The 17,563-nt window shown below is 35.8% G+C and overlaps 1 protein-coding gene across 2 annotated transcripts in view; it reads right to left on the minus strand.

Annotated features, from left to right (window-relative positions):
- Positions 1–17,563, minus strand: part of IPO11 (importin 11) — a 212,552-nt gene that overhangs the window by 132,579 nt on the left and 62,410 nt on the right. For both annotated transcript variants that reach the window (XM_003827413.5, XM_063604439.1), the window contains 7 exons: positions 15,954–16,024; positions 9,427–9,619; positions 8,558–8,710; positions 7,269–7,312; positions 4,876–4,966; positions 3,393–3,440; positions 2,517–2,622 (listed from right to left, as the gene is read on the minus strand). In XM_003827413.5, the coding sequence (XP_003827461.3) occupies positions 2,517–2,622; positions 3,393–3,440; positions 4,876–4,966; positions 7,269–7,312; positions 8,558–8,710; positions 9,427–9,619; positions 15,954–16,024 (706 nt within the window). The remainder of the gene's footprint in view (positions 1–2,516; positions 2,623–3,392; positions 3,441–4,875; positions 4,967–7,268; positions 7,313–8,557; positions 8,711–9,426; positions 9,620–15,953; positions 16,025–17,563) is intronic.

Here is a 17,563-nt window from a genome sequence, read left to right on the forward strand (position 1 = left end):
AAACCCTACCAAAACTACACAAAAATAGCTGGGCATGGTGGCACACATCGTGGTCCCAGCTGCTCAGGAGGCAGAGGTGGGAGGATCACTTGAGCCCAGGAAGCAGAGATTGCAGTGGGCCAACATCATGGCACTGCACTCTAGCCTGGGTGACAAAGTGAGACCCCATCTCAAAAATTAAATAACATAAATAAATAAAGTTACAAAAAAAAGTATGTAAGTATTCCCTGCCCCCAAGAAGTTTATAACACACCTAAAGGAATTTAAAAACACAAAGTAGTGTACTAGGACTTTAGAAAAGGAAGAGAAGAAATGGGCAGAGACAGATGGAATCTGAGCAAGTCTTTGAGATAAACAATATTGGAGCCAAAGGGTGGAAAAATGTCATTTCAAGGGACAGAAACTGTTTGAACCAAGTGACAGAGGCAGAAGTAACAACTTGTGTAGAGTGAGGTAAAAGCACCAAAGAACCATCAATTTTGGGACTAAGACCATATTAGACTCTGTTCCACATAAAGAATATGAAACTCAGAAAGGTAAAATTCCAAACTCATAGACACATCCAAACAGAAGTAAAAGTATAGATGACTTTGCTATTTAATGTGTGCATTGCTTGATTTTTCCCAGACCTACTAAGTCAAAACCTAAACTTTAACAAGATTACCAGGTGACTCATATGTACATTAAAGTTTGAGAAACACTGGTCTACATCAGCTTTGTCCATTAGAAATTTAATGCAGGCCACATATGTTATTTTAATTTTTTAGTACCCACATTATAAGAGAAAAGAAACAAAATCTTATTCTTTGGGAGGCCAAGGCGGGCGGATCACGAGGTCAGGAGATCGAGATCATCCTGGCTAACACAGTGAAACCTCGTCTCTACTAAAAAAAATACAAAAAAATTAGCCGGGCATGGTGGCAGGCACCTGTAGTCCCAGCTACTGCGGAGGCTGAGGCAGGAGAACGGCATGAACCCGGGAGGCGGAGCTTGCAGTGAGTCGAGATCGCGCCACTGCACTCCAGCCTGGGCAACAGAGCAAGACTCCATCTCAAAAAAAAAAAAATAATCTTATTAATATTTTTACATATCCCAATATATCCAAAATATCATTTCAACATGTAATCAATAAATATTTTACATGGCTTTAAATTTTAAATTTAAATTAATTAAAATTGGAAAGTTGTTTCCTCAGTTGCACTAAGCACATTTCAAGTGCTCAATAGCCACACGTAGGGAGCTTCTGCACTGGACAGTGAAGGTCTTACACTAAATAGCCTCTAGGGTTTAAGGACAACTAAACTGCATTTGCACTTTCATTTGTTTCGCCAATGAAAGCTTTCTCTCCATCAAAGGCTCACTAGCTCCCTGAGACTAAGTCAGAGTCTATTTTATTTAACACCGCCTACAGGACATGGCAAATTCCAAGTGTTAAAAATATATGTTAACTGAATAAATGATTGAATAACTGAAGAGATAAACAGCTACTTACTGTTAAGAATTACTTTTAGAGTATCTCCAGCTCTACAAATTCTGTGGCTCTAAATGTGACCTATGCATTCATTAGTTTAGTCAACAAATATTAACTATCTATGACTATATGCTAAGTATTCTGATAGGCCCCAAGTATACTGAAGTGAATCAGTAGAAGTGTATCCTTCAAATTAAGAAAAAAGCCCCTTAGAATTTTTTAAAATTCTCCAATTTTAAACTAAGAAATAATTTTATAAACTATGAAAGAGGGTTTTCTTTTCATTTTATGCATTCAATACCTAAAATTTAAGTAAGTAGACAAGTGCTTAAATGTATATAAAACGTAAGAATTGGGCTGGCCGGGTGTGGTGGCATGCGCCTGTAATCCCTGCTACTCAGGAGACTGAGGCACAAGAATCGCTTGGACCCGGGAGGTGGAGGTTGCACCACTGCACTCCAGGCTGGGTGACAAAATGAGACTATTTCAAAAAAAAATAGAATTGGGCAAATGTGCTATTAAATGTACTAAATTAATTCATTTCATAATTCATATTACTAAATGTAATATGAATCTGTACTATTTAATTAGGTACCTCAATTAGAACTTAGAAAGGGTATTCAAATATTTTTGCCATGATGTCTCTATATCCTACTCTACCGTCTCCCCAGAGACTTGCAGTATGCATTATGTGATCCCAAGACATTCACCTTTCACAGATGTTACTTTGATTAGGCTACTTCTGACACTAGACATACATCCTGCTAAGTTTCGAACTGTCTTTTTCTTAGGCATAGTTTCTTGAACTCAAGAGACCTCCATCCTCCCTCATCTTTGCATAAAGTCCTCCTTTTCTCCTGCAAACTACCTGATATATCAAATACTTCCTAGATGTCAAAATTCTTATTCCTTTCCACATAAGACATTACCTAACTCATACGATTGCATTTTTTAAATTGTAAGCCATTTTAATGCCTTCCTGTCTTCATTAATAAAATAAATAAGGTAAAGTAAGTGTATAATAAATATAAAATTTTATACTTGCCTATTGTGAATGACTTGTAATTCTGGAAGAAGCTGGTTTTTAAACCACTGATCAAAATCAACACTGTCAAAGAGCTCATAAGCCGCTAATCCAACAGCATTATACACTGAGAAGAAAATTTAAGAAAAAAAATTAAAGGTTTCAGATATCAGATCTGCAAATGAGTGTATGAAACATATGTTAATTAAAGGAAACACACAATATGCTAATCAGGGAAATTATTTAAGTAGAAATAATTTAAGTAGAAGAAATAATTTAAGTTATTTTAGAAACACTATTTTACTTCATGTTTTTCCTAAATATTCCTTACTACTTTCAAACAGATAATTCAATTCATTCTAAAATATTTTAGTCCAACTATAAAAATTATAAAATAATGCCTGCTTCTAAAATGGATGTAATATTTTATGATCTGGTCCCTACTTAACTCTCTCCAGCCTCAACTCAACCTTTAACCCCAATGTTCCAGTTAAACCAAAATAGTCACAATTCAAATTCTAACTGTGCTTCCTGCTCTTTCCTTCAAGTCTTTGTACTTATTGCTCCATCTCCCTGGAATGCAACACCCTCTTTCCACCACCACCTCCTCGCACGTGTAACTCCTACTTATCCTTGTGTTCTTCCATTACACTTCTTTGGGAATCTTTCCTTAGACACACCAAACTATCTGGTGATCATCACCTACTTTAGCATTAACTATCCTGTATAGTATTATTATAATGCATTATCTGTTTACTTGGTTATCTCCCCAATCAGATTGTTCCTGTATTTTAGTTACTCTTGTATCTCAACACCCTCAGCACACAATCTACCACAAAACAGACTCTCCATCTACTGAATAAATAAATGCTTCTAAATCACTTAAGTTTAACATACCAGCATCTTTGATTAACAGTGCATTCATATCTTCCACATTTGTGGGTCCTAAAAAAATATATATATATAGGTATCAGTAAAAGCAAATAAAACTAGTTTTTTAAAAAATTCATATTTAAACACAATTTGTTAGTTTCCCAATTCAATTAAGTATAACACATTTCATGGTGTCAAAAATGGACACAAGTACAAAGGGAAAGTCTAAGTTTTATGATTATCATTAGAGAACACAGGATTAAAAACCATTATAGCATATTTGAAAAATGTTATGACAAGCAATATTCTAGAAAATATACACCACAAAATGCTAATGTGCTATATACCACAAAATTATTTTTTTTGAGACAAGCTCTTGCTTTGTCACCCAGGCTGGAGTACAGTGGAGTGATCTCAGTTCACTGCAGCCTCATCCTCCTGTGCTCAAATGATCCTCCAACCTCAGCCTTCTGAATAGCTAGGACTACAGGTACTAACCACCAGGCCCAGCTAATTTTCCTAATTTTTGTAGCGACAGGTTTTTGCCATGTTGTCCAGGCTGGTCTGGGACTCCTGGGCTCAAGTGATCTGCCCACCTCAGCCTCCCAAAGTGCTGGAATTACAGGCGTGAGTCACCCTGCCTGGCCAACACTCATTCTGACAACATGCTCTTCTCTAGGATACACCACTACACCTAGCATTTTTACAAGGCTTTTATTTACTCATATCCCTATAGGTGAAAATCTCAGGTTCTGTCCTTGAGATCCTCTTTTCTTTTCCCAAGGCTCCTTACATACATGCACTCCGAAAGTATATCTCTATCTCCTACCACTTCTAATGAGGTAACTGTTTCCTTGTCATTAAGGCTCAGAAGTTTAGGATCATCTTTGATCACTTTTCCTTGCCTAGCACATTCAATTGGTTGCTAAAAGCCAATCAAGTAACAATAGTTACTGAATATGCCCAGCACTGGGAATAAAATATAAACAAAACAGACGTGATCAATGCCCCTAGGACTTACAGTCTAGCAGAAAAGACAGAAATCATAAATCAATGCTAGTTAATAGGCAGATAATTAGTTACTGTGTACAAAGTGTAATGACCAAGTGTCAAAAATTTACATCATCATTTTCTCTCAAATCCATAATCAATTATTTCCATTCCCATTGCCACCATTCTAAGAGAGGCTAACACTATTTTAACCTTTTCTCACTATTTCTCACAACATGCTCCAGATAGACTTTCTGCAAGCAGTATGACTACTGTTTTGCTTTTGCTTCTATTGTATTTATTACAGGAAAATTTATCATCTTCCAAACTACAATTCAAGGCCTATCTCAAATGCCACCCCTTTGGAAGACAATAAGTTTTAAAATTGTTTTTCTCAAATTCATATTCATTATATGACCCAGGAAACAGTACAGTATATGCATTGTAGGCACTCAGACTATTTCTTAACTAAACGTTAAACAGATTAACTCAAAGTTAATCACAAAATATGCCTTACCTTGAAGTGTTTGCATCATTTCTAGAAGTACAGGAGTAAGAGTCTGATTATATTCATGGAATATATCTATAAATAATACTTCAGTGCATGGCTGGAGAGGGAAATATACAAATTTCTCATCAAAACAGTTGCATACTATATTGACTAATTCTTTAATAAAGCAAATACTTAATCTTAAAATTCTAAAACTTTGAAAATGTTTCCAACTTTTGATTTGTTAAAAAAAAAAAGTAAGGTTACCATTTTTTAATAACCAACACAAAGGAATTATAATTAATAAAAGAAAGTTGATTTCATTTCAATTATTTGTCATTATGCATTCAAAAACTTAAAACTATGGCAAGCAAAGTGTACATTTTAAATTAATCATACCTTAAATTTAAAAAGCATTCTGTAGCCACTCATTTATAGCTCAGTACTATAAATGGCTGACTACTCAAGATTCTTTTTTTTTTTTTTTTTTTTTTGAGACACAGTCTCACTCTGTCACCAGGCTGGAGTGCAGTGGTGTGATTTCGGCTCACTACAACCTCCACCTCCCGGGTTCAAGCGATTCCCCTGCTTCAGCCTCCCGAGTAGCTATTACGTATTTTCTTAGCAATGATATAATAAGCAAAAACAGGAACTCCAATTTGCCAAATAAAGTAGCCTTTCTCTTAACAAACACAAGCGGTAACAGAAATTAGCATTAGCTACATTTTAAAAAATGATTCATTTGGTTCTTAAAAGTACTGAATCATTTCAAATTGCATGCTGGTATCAAAACATCTCATGTACCCCATAAATATGTACACCTACTATGTACCCACAAAGAAATTTTTTAAATAATTTTTTATTTAAATTTTAAAAAGGAATTTATTCACTAGATCGTTCACAATATTTAAATTTTTTAATTAAATTTTTAAGGTATTGTGTGGTGTTTTAAAAGGAACATCATAAATATACACACTGAAATATGGTCAGAGGATGTGTCATCTCAGATAACCATCAACACTGGGAGATGTTTACAGGAAGCTAAAGTAGCCATGAGTTGATAACTAATAAACTAGCTTATCATGAAGGGCTCATTATATTATTCTATTTTTTAATATGTTTAAACTTCTCCATAAAAGAAACTTTTAAAAATTAAAGGAATGAAATTTTTTAAAGTTTTAAAATCACCAGTAATCTCTCTGGTTAACAACTATATGTTTATGAATCTAAAAACATTAAAGATAACATTTTTAGAAGACAAATAGCTAATTATGTAAATTATGTAAGTGCAAATCTTAAGAAGAACAGCTCAAACATCACATCTGGTAATGGCAAAACATTTGTCATATTAATAAATGCGTTGTAAAAGTATCCTATAACTGAAAGCAATGGGCTAGTCTCTGAGAATCACATGAAGTGGTAAGAGAAATAACATACCAAAAGAAACTTTACTAATGAAATATATAGAAGGAAAAAATTCTAGCTTAAGAATGGCAGCTTTCACTTTGACAAACACTTTCTATTTGTGTAATGACAATTATTTCCCAAGCAATGTACTAAAAGATGAAGAAAAAATTCGTTTTCCGACCCCAAGTTAAACAAAAGAAAAGGCCGGGCACAGTGGCTCACGCCTGTAATCCCAGCACTTAGGGAGGCCGAGACGGGTGGCTCACGAGGTCAGGAGATTGAGACCAACCTGGCTAACAAGATGAAACCCCGTCTCCACTAAATAAACAAAAAATTAGCCAGGCGTAGTGGTGGGCGCCTGTATTCCCAGCTACTCGGGAGGCTGAGGCAGGAGAATGGCATGAACCCAGGGGGCGGAGCTTGCAGTGAACCGAGATGCACCAGTGCACTCCAGCCTGGGCAACAGAGTGAGACTCTGTCTCAAAAAAAAAAAAGAAAAAGAAAAAAGAAAAAAAACTCAGATTAAACGTCATAATTTAATATGAATATAGTTCTTAGTTTCTTATAAACAGTTTCTTATCTGTCTGACTTAATGTTGGGAATCTTTAATTTTTTTTTTTTTTTTAAGAGACGGGTTTTGCTTTGTAATCCAGGCTAGAATGCAGTGGCATCATCATGGCACACGGCAGCCTCAACCTCCTGGGCTCAAACAATCCTCCTGCCTCAGATTCCTGAAGAGTTGGGACTACAGGTATGCGCCACCACTCTGGTCTAATTTTTTTTTCCTTTTTTTACTTTTTGCAGAGACAGGGTCTCACTATGTTTACCAGGCCGGTCTTGAATTTCTGGCCTCAAGCGATCCTCCCACCTTGGCTTCCCAAAGTGCTAGGATTAAAGTGTGAGCCACCATGCCCAGCAAGTGTCTGGAATCTTTAATAGAGTGTCATTCTCTACTAAGAGCTTTAGAAAGATTAAGCTTTCCCCTATCAATTTTTCTTGCAATTAATACTTACTCTCAAACTATATTTCCAAGAATCTCCTCCTGTTTCTTCCACTGCTGCAATTAAAAATATGTAATAATGACATTTTCAACATCTTGGTTTAGAAAACAAAGATTTTAATAACATCAGTATAATATTTTTGTGAACTGTTTTAAACATAACATTAAGAGCAAATCCTTGGGAACACAGGCCTTACACAGATTTTGTTACTATATGCTACAGATCACAGCTGTGTATCTCACAGTCGTCTATTAAGTGCTTACTATATCCATAAGCATTCTCATTTTCGATAAAAATTCTTTATGGAAAAAAGCTAAAAGTAGTTGTCATTTCCAGGGTATCTGCTATCACCTGATCCAATATCACTAGAATTCTGAGAATCATTTCATTTCAATACAGTAATCATGTTTCACTAGGTACAATGATTACTCACACTCTCCATAAATTTCTTGAATTTAAAGAAAAATACTTCAGGGCTCTTAAAAATTTAGGGACTCAACACTTTATGTTACAATGTTGTATGTACTGTATAAAGAAAGCAAATTGAAAAAAGATGTTTCAAAAAAAGCAAAAAAAAAAACAAGAAAAGACATGTTGTACAGTACAATCCTGTATTAAAACTAAAATTACTTTTAAAAACCAAAAGCATGGCGAAGATAAGTATTACAAAAACTTTTGGGCACGTGTAGGAAACGTGTAACTACACAAGGGCACGCAACCAAAGAGAAAAGGGAGGCTAAAATCTAGCCTATGTCCCACCATAGCTTAAGTAATTCACATACAAGTACTTTATTAGACACATGATTCCTTGATTTTCTATAGCAAGGGTCCCAATAGACTTATTCTACTTATCTATCTAGTACTAAAATTCAAACAGATATAAAGATGTCCTGTCCAAAAAAAAAAAAAAAAACTATTCATCAAAAACCTCCAAATTTCTTTGCAAGCATTTCTACAAATAAAAAATAATATGGAATGAATCACAAAATAGAAACTGACCGGGTAAGAGAGAGTTAATTTTATATTTTTGTTTGAAACTACATGATATATTTGTAAAGGAATCCAAAAACTAAAAAGGTCTTTTCCTGGACAAAATTCTACAACATATTTGCATAAGTCATTCATTTTCTGCTTCTCAATTTGTTCTAATGGATAACAACGAAAGAGTAAGTTAATTTTAAAACACTAAGATTTCCAGATCAAAAGTGCTGTATGAAAATACAATATTATACCTATCACTCAAACAGATATTTATAGAAAGGGGAGAAAAGTCATGCTAACACTAAAAAATTAATTCTTACTAAAGCCTTCTGGGTCTTCTTCCCACATTGTCAGTTCTTCTTCAGTTAATAGGAAATAATGAGAGACTAATCTTCTACATATCTCTGTCAAAGTAGGATATGTGAAGAATGCCATCTTAATCTTATGGGCTTCAAGAGTTTCAGGGCTGCTATCTAGAAAAATGAAATTTCCAAGTTAATTGTATAGCCAAACATTGTAGCTACATTGGATTATGTAACTTAAATAAATAAAAAATACACTCTCAGGGAAGAAGATACACTTGTGTATAAATTTTCATTTTTATTACAAACAAATCTCAAAGATACTCTTTCCTTACAACACACCCACATCAATCTTGCCTCTGGCATTACAGCTTATATATTACCATGCAATACCATCACGGCATACTGAAATAACTTCCTCATAATGTAGAGGGTGTGGGGGGTGTGTGCATGTGTTTCTCTCTCCCCCACCACCAAGACTTCTTCATTCATCTTGGCACACACGCATATGAATGAATTCCAAATAATACAACAATTTAACCTGTCTAGAAACAATCACACTTTATATAAAGCCAGAGAAAGCTTTTATTTGTTCAAATGAATACACCCTACAATATGAGCTGCAGTGATGACTATAGTACCTAATTCTTAAAGTCCCTAAGCGTCAACCAATTTGTGCTACAAAAAATGGCTTATTAAATGCACTATGTTGTTTTTAAAAGCTAGTATAAACATACTAAAGCCTATAATCCTTATATCTTTTTCATGTCCCAGCAACAATTTATTTTTCAGACTAAAATGACATTTTTTAAAAAGTTTGTAATTATAGCAATTATATCACACTTAAGATTAAAATAATTCTTTTAAACTGCCAATAAAGGAATTACCTTCAAAATTTTTGGATGGCTTATAAGCATAATTTTTGACAATCATCTTAATAAGATTCATACATTGGACAATGAATCGTTCAAATGTAACGCCTTCACCAACTTCTGTAAAAACATAGCTTACAGAAAATTCCAGTGATCTCTGAATTAGAGGAGTAAATGAAAAAGGATGCTGATCCAAGAAGTCCAAAAGCTGTAGAAAAATAAATAAATAAAAATTAAAATGTATTTTCCCCAAATTCATATTGGAATATAATCACTCCAATTATAACTTTACTAATAATCATTTAGCAGTTTGAACCTTAGTGTGGAGTCTATGTTCACTCAGTTTTACATTATCATAACTCTTCTTGAGGCACATCATATAATGAGGATTATGTTAGATTATATCTGATAATAAGAACTTTCTATTATTTTCAATACAGAAACCAAAACAGACTCAATTCATACTTAATTTTATAACAATGGGTAAATATGATACAAAACGCTTAAATATACAATAGACCTTTAAAAGTAATAGACTAAGGTAAAGAATTTAAATATTATCTTCCCTTCCCCATATGAATTATATTTTAATGATATCAAATAGCTAAGGAGGGAGATGTCTTCTTTATAGAAGAATTTCAGCTAATAAATGCAAAAGGAATAACAGAATTAGAATGCCATCATTGTGTAACTCCTGATCAAATAATGGATCTAGGCAAATGATGATCAACAGCTGTTAAAATAAGAGAAAAGCTGCTGAGGAAATTTGATAGATCACTCATCAATCTTAGCCACAGAAAAAGAAACCAATGAGAACAAAGACACAATGTACCAGAGTCTCTGGGACACATTTAAAGCAATGTGTAGAGGGAAATTTATAGCACTAAATGTCCACAAGAGAAAGCAGGAAAGATCTAAAATCAACACCCTTACATTACAATTAAAAGAACTAGAGAAGGAAGAGCAAACACATTCCAAAGCTAGCAGAAGGCAAGAAATAACTAAGATCAGAGCAGAACTGAAGTAGACAGAGACACAAAAAAACCCTTCAAAAAATCAATGAATCCAGGAGCTGGGTTTTTGAAAAGATCAACAAAAGTGACAGACCACTAGCAAGACTAATAAAGAAGAAAAGAGAAGAATCAAACAGACACAATAAAAAATGATAAGGAGTATCACCACCAATCCCACAGAAATACAAACCAACATCAGAGAACACTGTAAACACTTCTAAGCATATAAACTAGAAAATCTACAAGAAATGGATAAATTCCTGGACACATACACCGTCCCAAGACTAAACCAGTTAGAAGCTGAATCTCTGAAGAGACCAGTAACAGGCTCTGAAATTGAGGCAATAATCAATAGCTTACCAATCAAAACAAGTCCCAGACCAAACAGATTCACAGCCGAATTCTACCAGAGGTACAAAGAGGAGCTGGTACCATTCCTTCTGAAACTATTCCAATCAATAGAAAAAGAGGGAATCCTCCCTAAATCCTTTTATGAGGCCAGCATCATCCTGATACCAAAGCCTCGCAGAGATACAACAAAAAAAGAGACCAATATCCCTGATGAACAATCAGGGATTTAGACCAATATCCCTGATGAACATCAATGCGAAAATCCTCAATAAAATACTGGCAAACAAACCGAATCCAGGAGCACATCAAAAAGCTTATCCACCATGATCAACTGGGCTTCATTCCTGGGATGCAAGGCTGGTTCAACATACACAAATCAATGAACGTAATCCATCACATAAACAGACCCAAAGATAAAAACCACATGATTATCTCAATAGATGCAGAAAAGGCCTTCGACAAAATTCAACAGCCCTTCATCCTAAAAACTCTCAATAAACTAGGTATTGATGGGACATATCTCAAAATAATAAGAGCTATTTATGACAAACTCACAACCAATATCATACTGAATGGGCAAAAACTGGAAGCATTCCCTTTGAAAACTGGCACAAGACAGGGATACCCTCTCTCACCACTCCTATTCAACATAGTGTTGGAAGTTCCGGCCAGGGCAATCAGGCAAGAGAAAGAAATAAATGGTATTCAATTAGGAAAAGAGGAAGTCAGCCAGGCGCGGTGGCTCATGCCTGTAATCCCAGCACTTTGGGAGGCCAAGGCGGGTGGATCACAAAATCAGGAGATCGAGACCATCCTGGCTAACACGGTGAAACCCTGTCTCTACTAAAAATACAAAAAAAAATTAGCTGGGCATGGTGGCGGGTGCCTGTAGTCCCAGCTACTCAGGAGGCTGAGGCAGGAGAATGGCGTGAACCCAGGAAGCAGAGCTTGCAGTGACCCAAGATCACGCCACTGCACTCCAACCTGGGCGACAGAGCAAGACTCTGTCTCCAAAAAAAAAAAAAAAAGTTAAAGAGGAAGTCAAATTGTCCCTGTTTGCAGATGACATGATTGTACATTTAGAAAACCCCATCATCTCAGCCCAAAATCTCCTTAAGCTGATAAGCAGCTTCAGCAAAGTCTCAGAATACAAAATTAATGTGCAAAAATCACAAGCATTCCCATACATCAGTAACAGACAAACAGCCAAATCATAAGTGAACTCCCATTCACAACTGCTACAAAGAGAATAAAATACCTAGAATCCAACTTACAAGGGATGTGAAGGACTTCTTCAAGGAGAACTACAAACCACTGCTCAACAAAATAAGAGGACACAAACAAATAGAAGAACATTCCATGCTCGTGGATAGGGAAGAATCAATATCGTGAAAATGGCCATACTGCCCAAGGTAAATGATAGATTCAATGCCATCTCCATCAAGCTACCAATGACTTTCTTCACAGAATTGGAAAAAAACTACTTTAAAGTTCATTTGGAACCAAAAAAAAGCCCGCATTGCCGAGACAGTCCTAAGCCAAAAGAACAAAGCTGGAAGCATCATGCTACCTGACTTCAAACTATACTACAAGGCTACAGTAACCAAAACAGCATGGTACTGGTACCAAAACAGAGATATAGACCAATGGAACAGAATAGAGCCCTCAGAAATAACACCACACATCTACAACCATCTGATCTTTGACAAACCTGACAAAAACAAGAAATGGCGAAAGGATTCCTATTGAATAAATGGTGCTGGGAAAACTAGCTAGCCATATGTAGAAAGCTGAAACTGGATCCCTTCCTTACACCTTATACAAAAATTAATTCAAGATGGATTAAAGACTTAAATGTTAGACCTAAAACCATAAAAACCCTAGAAGAAAACCTAGGCAGTACCATTCAGGACATAGGTATGGGCAAAGACTTCATGACTAAAACACCAAAAGCAATGGCAACAAAAGCCAAAATTGACAAATGGGATCTAATTAAACTAAAGAGCTTCTGCACAGCAAAAGAAAACTACCATCAGAGTGAATAGGCAACCTACAGAATGGGAGAAAATTTTTGCAATCTACTCATCTGACAAAGGGCTAATATCCAGAATCTACAAAGAAGTTAAACAAATTCACAAGAAAAAATCAAACAACCCTATCAAAAAGTGGGCAAAGGACATGAACAGACGCTTCTCAAAAGAAGACATTTATGCAGCCAGCAGACACATGAAAAAATGCTCATCATCACTGGCTATCAGAGAGATGCAAATCAAAATCACAATGAGATACCATCTCACACCAGTTAGAATGGCGACCATTAAAAAGTCAGGAAACAACAGGTGCTGGAGAGGATGTGGAGAAATAGGAATGCTTTTACACTGTTGGTGGGACTGTAAACTGGTTCAACCATTGTGGAAGACAGTGTGGCGATTCCTCAAGGATCTAGAACTAGAAATACCATTTGACCCAGCCATCCCATTACTGGTTATATACCCAAAGGATTATAAATCATGCTACTATAAAGACACAGGCACACGTATGTTTATTGTGGCGCTATTCACAATAGCAAAGACTTGGAACCAACCCAAATGTCCATCAACGATAGACTGGATTAAGAAAATGTGGCACATATACACCATGCAATACTATGCAGCCATAAAAAAGGATGAGTTCATGTCCTTTTGTAGGGACATGGATGAAGCTGGAAACCATCATTCTGAGCAAACTATCGCAAGGACAGAAAACCAAACACCACACATTCTCACTCATAGGTGGGAATCGAACAATGAGAACACTTGGACACATGGTGGGGAACATCACACACCAGGGCCTGCCGTGGGGTGGTGGAATGGGGGAGGGATAGCATTAGGAGAAATACCTAATGCAAATAACAAGTTAATTGGTGCAGCCAATCAACATGGCACAATTATACATATGTAACAAATCTGCACATTGTGCACATGTACCCTAGAACTTAAAGTATAATTTAAAAAAGAGAAAAAGAGACAACCAGACATTGTGTGTCACATTGCATGTGTGCATGTCATACAATACAGAGCAATACTTATAATGTATTCTTGCCATCCCTGCCCTATCCCCCACAAAAAAGCCTGAAAGTGACTAAACCTCTACATCTAACTACCAACTTATAAGAAATATGGGAGGAGAAGTGTGAAGGCTAAAGAACATGTTAAAAAAAAGCATGTGGTGACACAAGCAATCTAATTCAAAACATGAAAAAGTACAGAAAATTACCTGTTACCTCAAAAAATAACAGCAAGGAAATAACTTTGGAACAGAAGGAAAGGGAGCTGATGCAAGTTGAATCCTGATTCAAACAAACTAGAAAAATTCATGACAACCAGAGAAATCTAAAATCTGACTAGATATTTAAATGATATTAAGAAGCTATCAGTATTTTTTAAATATAAAATTGTGTTAAGATCCTATTTAAAAAAAATAAAACAGGCCAGGTGTGGTGGCTCACGCCTGTAATCCCAGCACTTTGGGAGGTGGCAGTGGGTGGATCACTTGAGCCCAGAAGTTCGAGACCAGCCTGGGCAACATGGCAAAACCCTCTCTCTACCAAAAATACAAAAATTTAGCTGGGCGTGGTGGCATGTGCCTCTGGTCCCAGCTACTTAGGAGACTGAGGTGGAAGGATCACTTGAGCCCACAAGGCAGAGGCTGCAGTGAGTCAAGATCACACCACTGCACTCCAGCGTGGGTGACAGAGTCAGACCCCATCTCAGAAAATACACAGACACAAAACAAAACAACCCTACCACTTAAAGACACGCACTCAAATATTTACAGGTAATACTAGATAATATCTGGGATTCGATTTAAAATAACCAGCAAGGGTGGGAGGGGAAAGCAGCACACAGACAAAGTAAGACTGACCGTGGCCATATGTTGATAATTGTTGCTGAGTGATGATGTCATGAAGACTCAAAGTTACTCAATTCTATTTATAGTAACTTTATTCTATTTTGAAATGTTCTAATTTAAAAAGCTTTAATAAAGTCTTAGAGATCATAAATATGAATTTCATAAATGAAATTGCTTCCAACATGTTAAGTAGAATAAATTATAGATACCATCTATCCATGTCATTACCTTAAGAAAGAGTTGAAAGAACTGAAAAATCTCACAGCTTAATAAATGTGTTTTCTAAAACAGATCATCTAAATAATGCTTTTTAAATTTTACTTATGTAACTGATATACTGAGTAGGGACTGTGAGGCAGCAGAGCCGCAGGCAAGTGTCAGTGATATATACTGTATAGTCCTCTTTGACTAAGCACATCATCCTGTTTTACTTTGCTTTGTGTTTTTTTAAACAGAGAATCTTAGTCAATTTTATAATGTATCTTGGAAGATTAGGTGAACTTCTGTTGTTGAGGCTACTTGGAACAAGAGAAACGAAGACAACTGAAACTAAAGGTAATTACTACCTAAAACACAAAGATAAAAAACAGCTCATTTCTGCTCCTTTACTCCCCTCCCAGGGAATAAGCAACCCCTACCCTATTATTGAATCTTTAATTAAAAAGGGAAATAGATTACAGATTTAGTTGTTACCACCTGTCTTCAAGTACCTATTTTAATGCAAGCAGTCCCCAAGCTAGGTCTTTCTAACTGCTGTAACCCAATTATTTGCACTTCTCCCAATCCTTCAAGACCAAAATGTCATAAAAGTTAATGTTTTATAAAATGTAATTATACACACTGCCTACCACAGCGCACCCCCTATAATTCCACTCAAAAGATGCTTAGTATGGACGAAGATAGTCTGATGGTCATTCTGAATATACTGACTTCCTGTCTGCTACATTTGATCTACTTCCAGCTGAACTGCACTGCTATCTTCTTTATCTCCACTTTCTCCAGTGAGTCAAAGAATAATGAGCTTTAGAGGAATCAAATACTCTAATATTTATTAGAATTTATTTTTCATGTACCAAGGTGACTTACACTATGACACATGGTATGTAAATTTAATTATTATATGCATTCTAAAGTACATATAAAAGCAATTTTTAGCTTTCCTATAAGGAGTCAGAACATAGGTTTCCTTACACTGAAGTGAAAATGTATGGTTATAAAAATATCATTTTCCTTTCTAAATCTGAATATGTGTATTATATTTGACAAAACAAGTTTTAAAAAACTTACCACTTTAGTAAAAAGAATGATGGTCTTTTCCAGTCTATCTCTACACACATTATCTGTACCTATACTTCTACCTGTTAAAAATACATTTCAAATATTAGAAGTTAATAAGTTCACAACCAAGACAACATCAAAATTTTTACAAAAATAATATTGCTGGTTTTATTTTTGCACATTTTGCATTATGAATTCATTATTTAAAAAGCAATACCAAGATTTACACTGAGTAACAGACACAGTAGCCCTCTGTGCCACATTATATAAAATTAACCCTAATATATGAACTGAACTCACTTTTATAGTAAAAGAATAGTCGTTTTAGCAATGAATCATGGATAACATTTAAAAACTAAATGTCATAGTTGAAGTCTTTTTCAAGCAACATACATGTGTAAAATAAAGCAGTCAAGGAGTAACACACTCATTATCATTTTTCTTGTATCTTCTGACAAATTTATTCTGATAATTTCCCTGGCGATTTTTTTTTATACATTCAGAACAATGTCCACCAGCTCATCAGCTAATCTGCTCTCTAATAATACTCTTCATATTCTGTTTGTTCATTTGTCTTATTCTCTCCCGGAAGGGCTTGTATTCTTCCTTCTGCTACGCCCACAAGGATGGCCAGAGAAAAATGACTATTTTTAGAAAACATAGTAACTACACAATATGAACATTCTTATTCATCTTTGCATGCATAGTACCCAGAACAGTGTCTGCCAACAGGCTCAACAATGTTTTACTAAATTGAAACTGACTAACATAAAACAATCAGTAGCTCCTTAAAAGTGAGTAGACTAAGATATCTTCTCAGGAGAGCAAATCCCCAAACACACACACACACTTGGGTGTGCACACGTGTATGTCCAAATAAAGGTGCTTACAATCACATGGAAGAAGAAGATAACAAACAGACCACCAGTAAAATACAACACAAATATAAATGCTATAGTCTCTCACATGGGGTAGTGAACAACAAAGGATGCTAAAGATAAGCCAGTGGAGGTTAATGAACAAGGGATTTACAAAATCAAACTGCCAGTTACGGAAAGTTATATCACAGTGATATGCAACAAATACTAAAAGCGAAAAGAGTCTACAAGAAGTCTAAACAGGATTTGGCATATAGCCTATAGACAATATTTGTTAAACATATGACTGTTGTGGACATCTGCCTGGAAAGGGGTAGCTGCAGTAGAAATACAGAAAGAGGAATGAACACAAAATAGAATTTTTTTTTCTTGAGATGGGGTTTGTTCTGTCACCCAGGTTGAAGTGTAGTGATGAGATCACTGCTCACTGCAGCCTCAACCTCTCAGGCTCAATCAATCCTTCCTGAGTAGCTGGGACTACAGGCACACACCATCATGCCTGGCTAACTTTTTAATATTTTTTGTAGAGACAGGGTTTCGTCATGTTGCCCAGGCTGGTCTCCAACTCCTGGGCTCGAGCGACTCACTCGCCTCGGCCTCCCAAAGTGCTGGGGTTACAGGCGTTGAGTCACCACGCCTGGCCTCAGGGAAATCTTTTTTTTAAAATCTATTTTGGCCAGACCAGGTGGCTCATATCTGCAATTCCAACACTTTGGGAGACAAAGGTGGGCGGATCGCTTT

The sequence above is a fragment of the Pan paniscus genome, chromosome 4 (assembly GCF_029289425.2).
Source record: "Pan paniscus chromosome 4, NHGRI_mPanPan1-v2.0_pri, whole genome shotgun sequence".
Taxonomy (NCBI): Eukaryota; Metazoa; Chordata; class Mammalia; order Primates; family Hominidae; genus Pan; species Pan paniscus.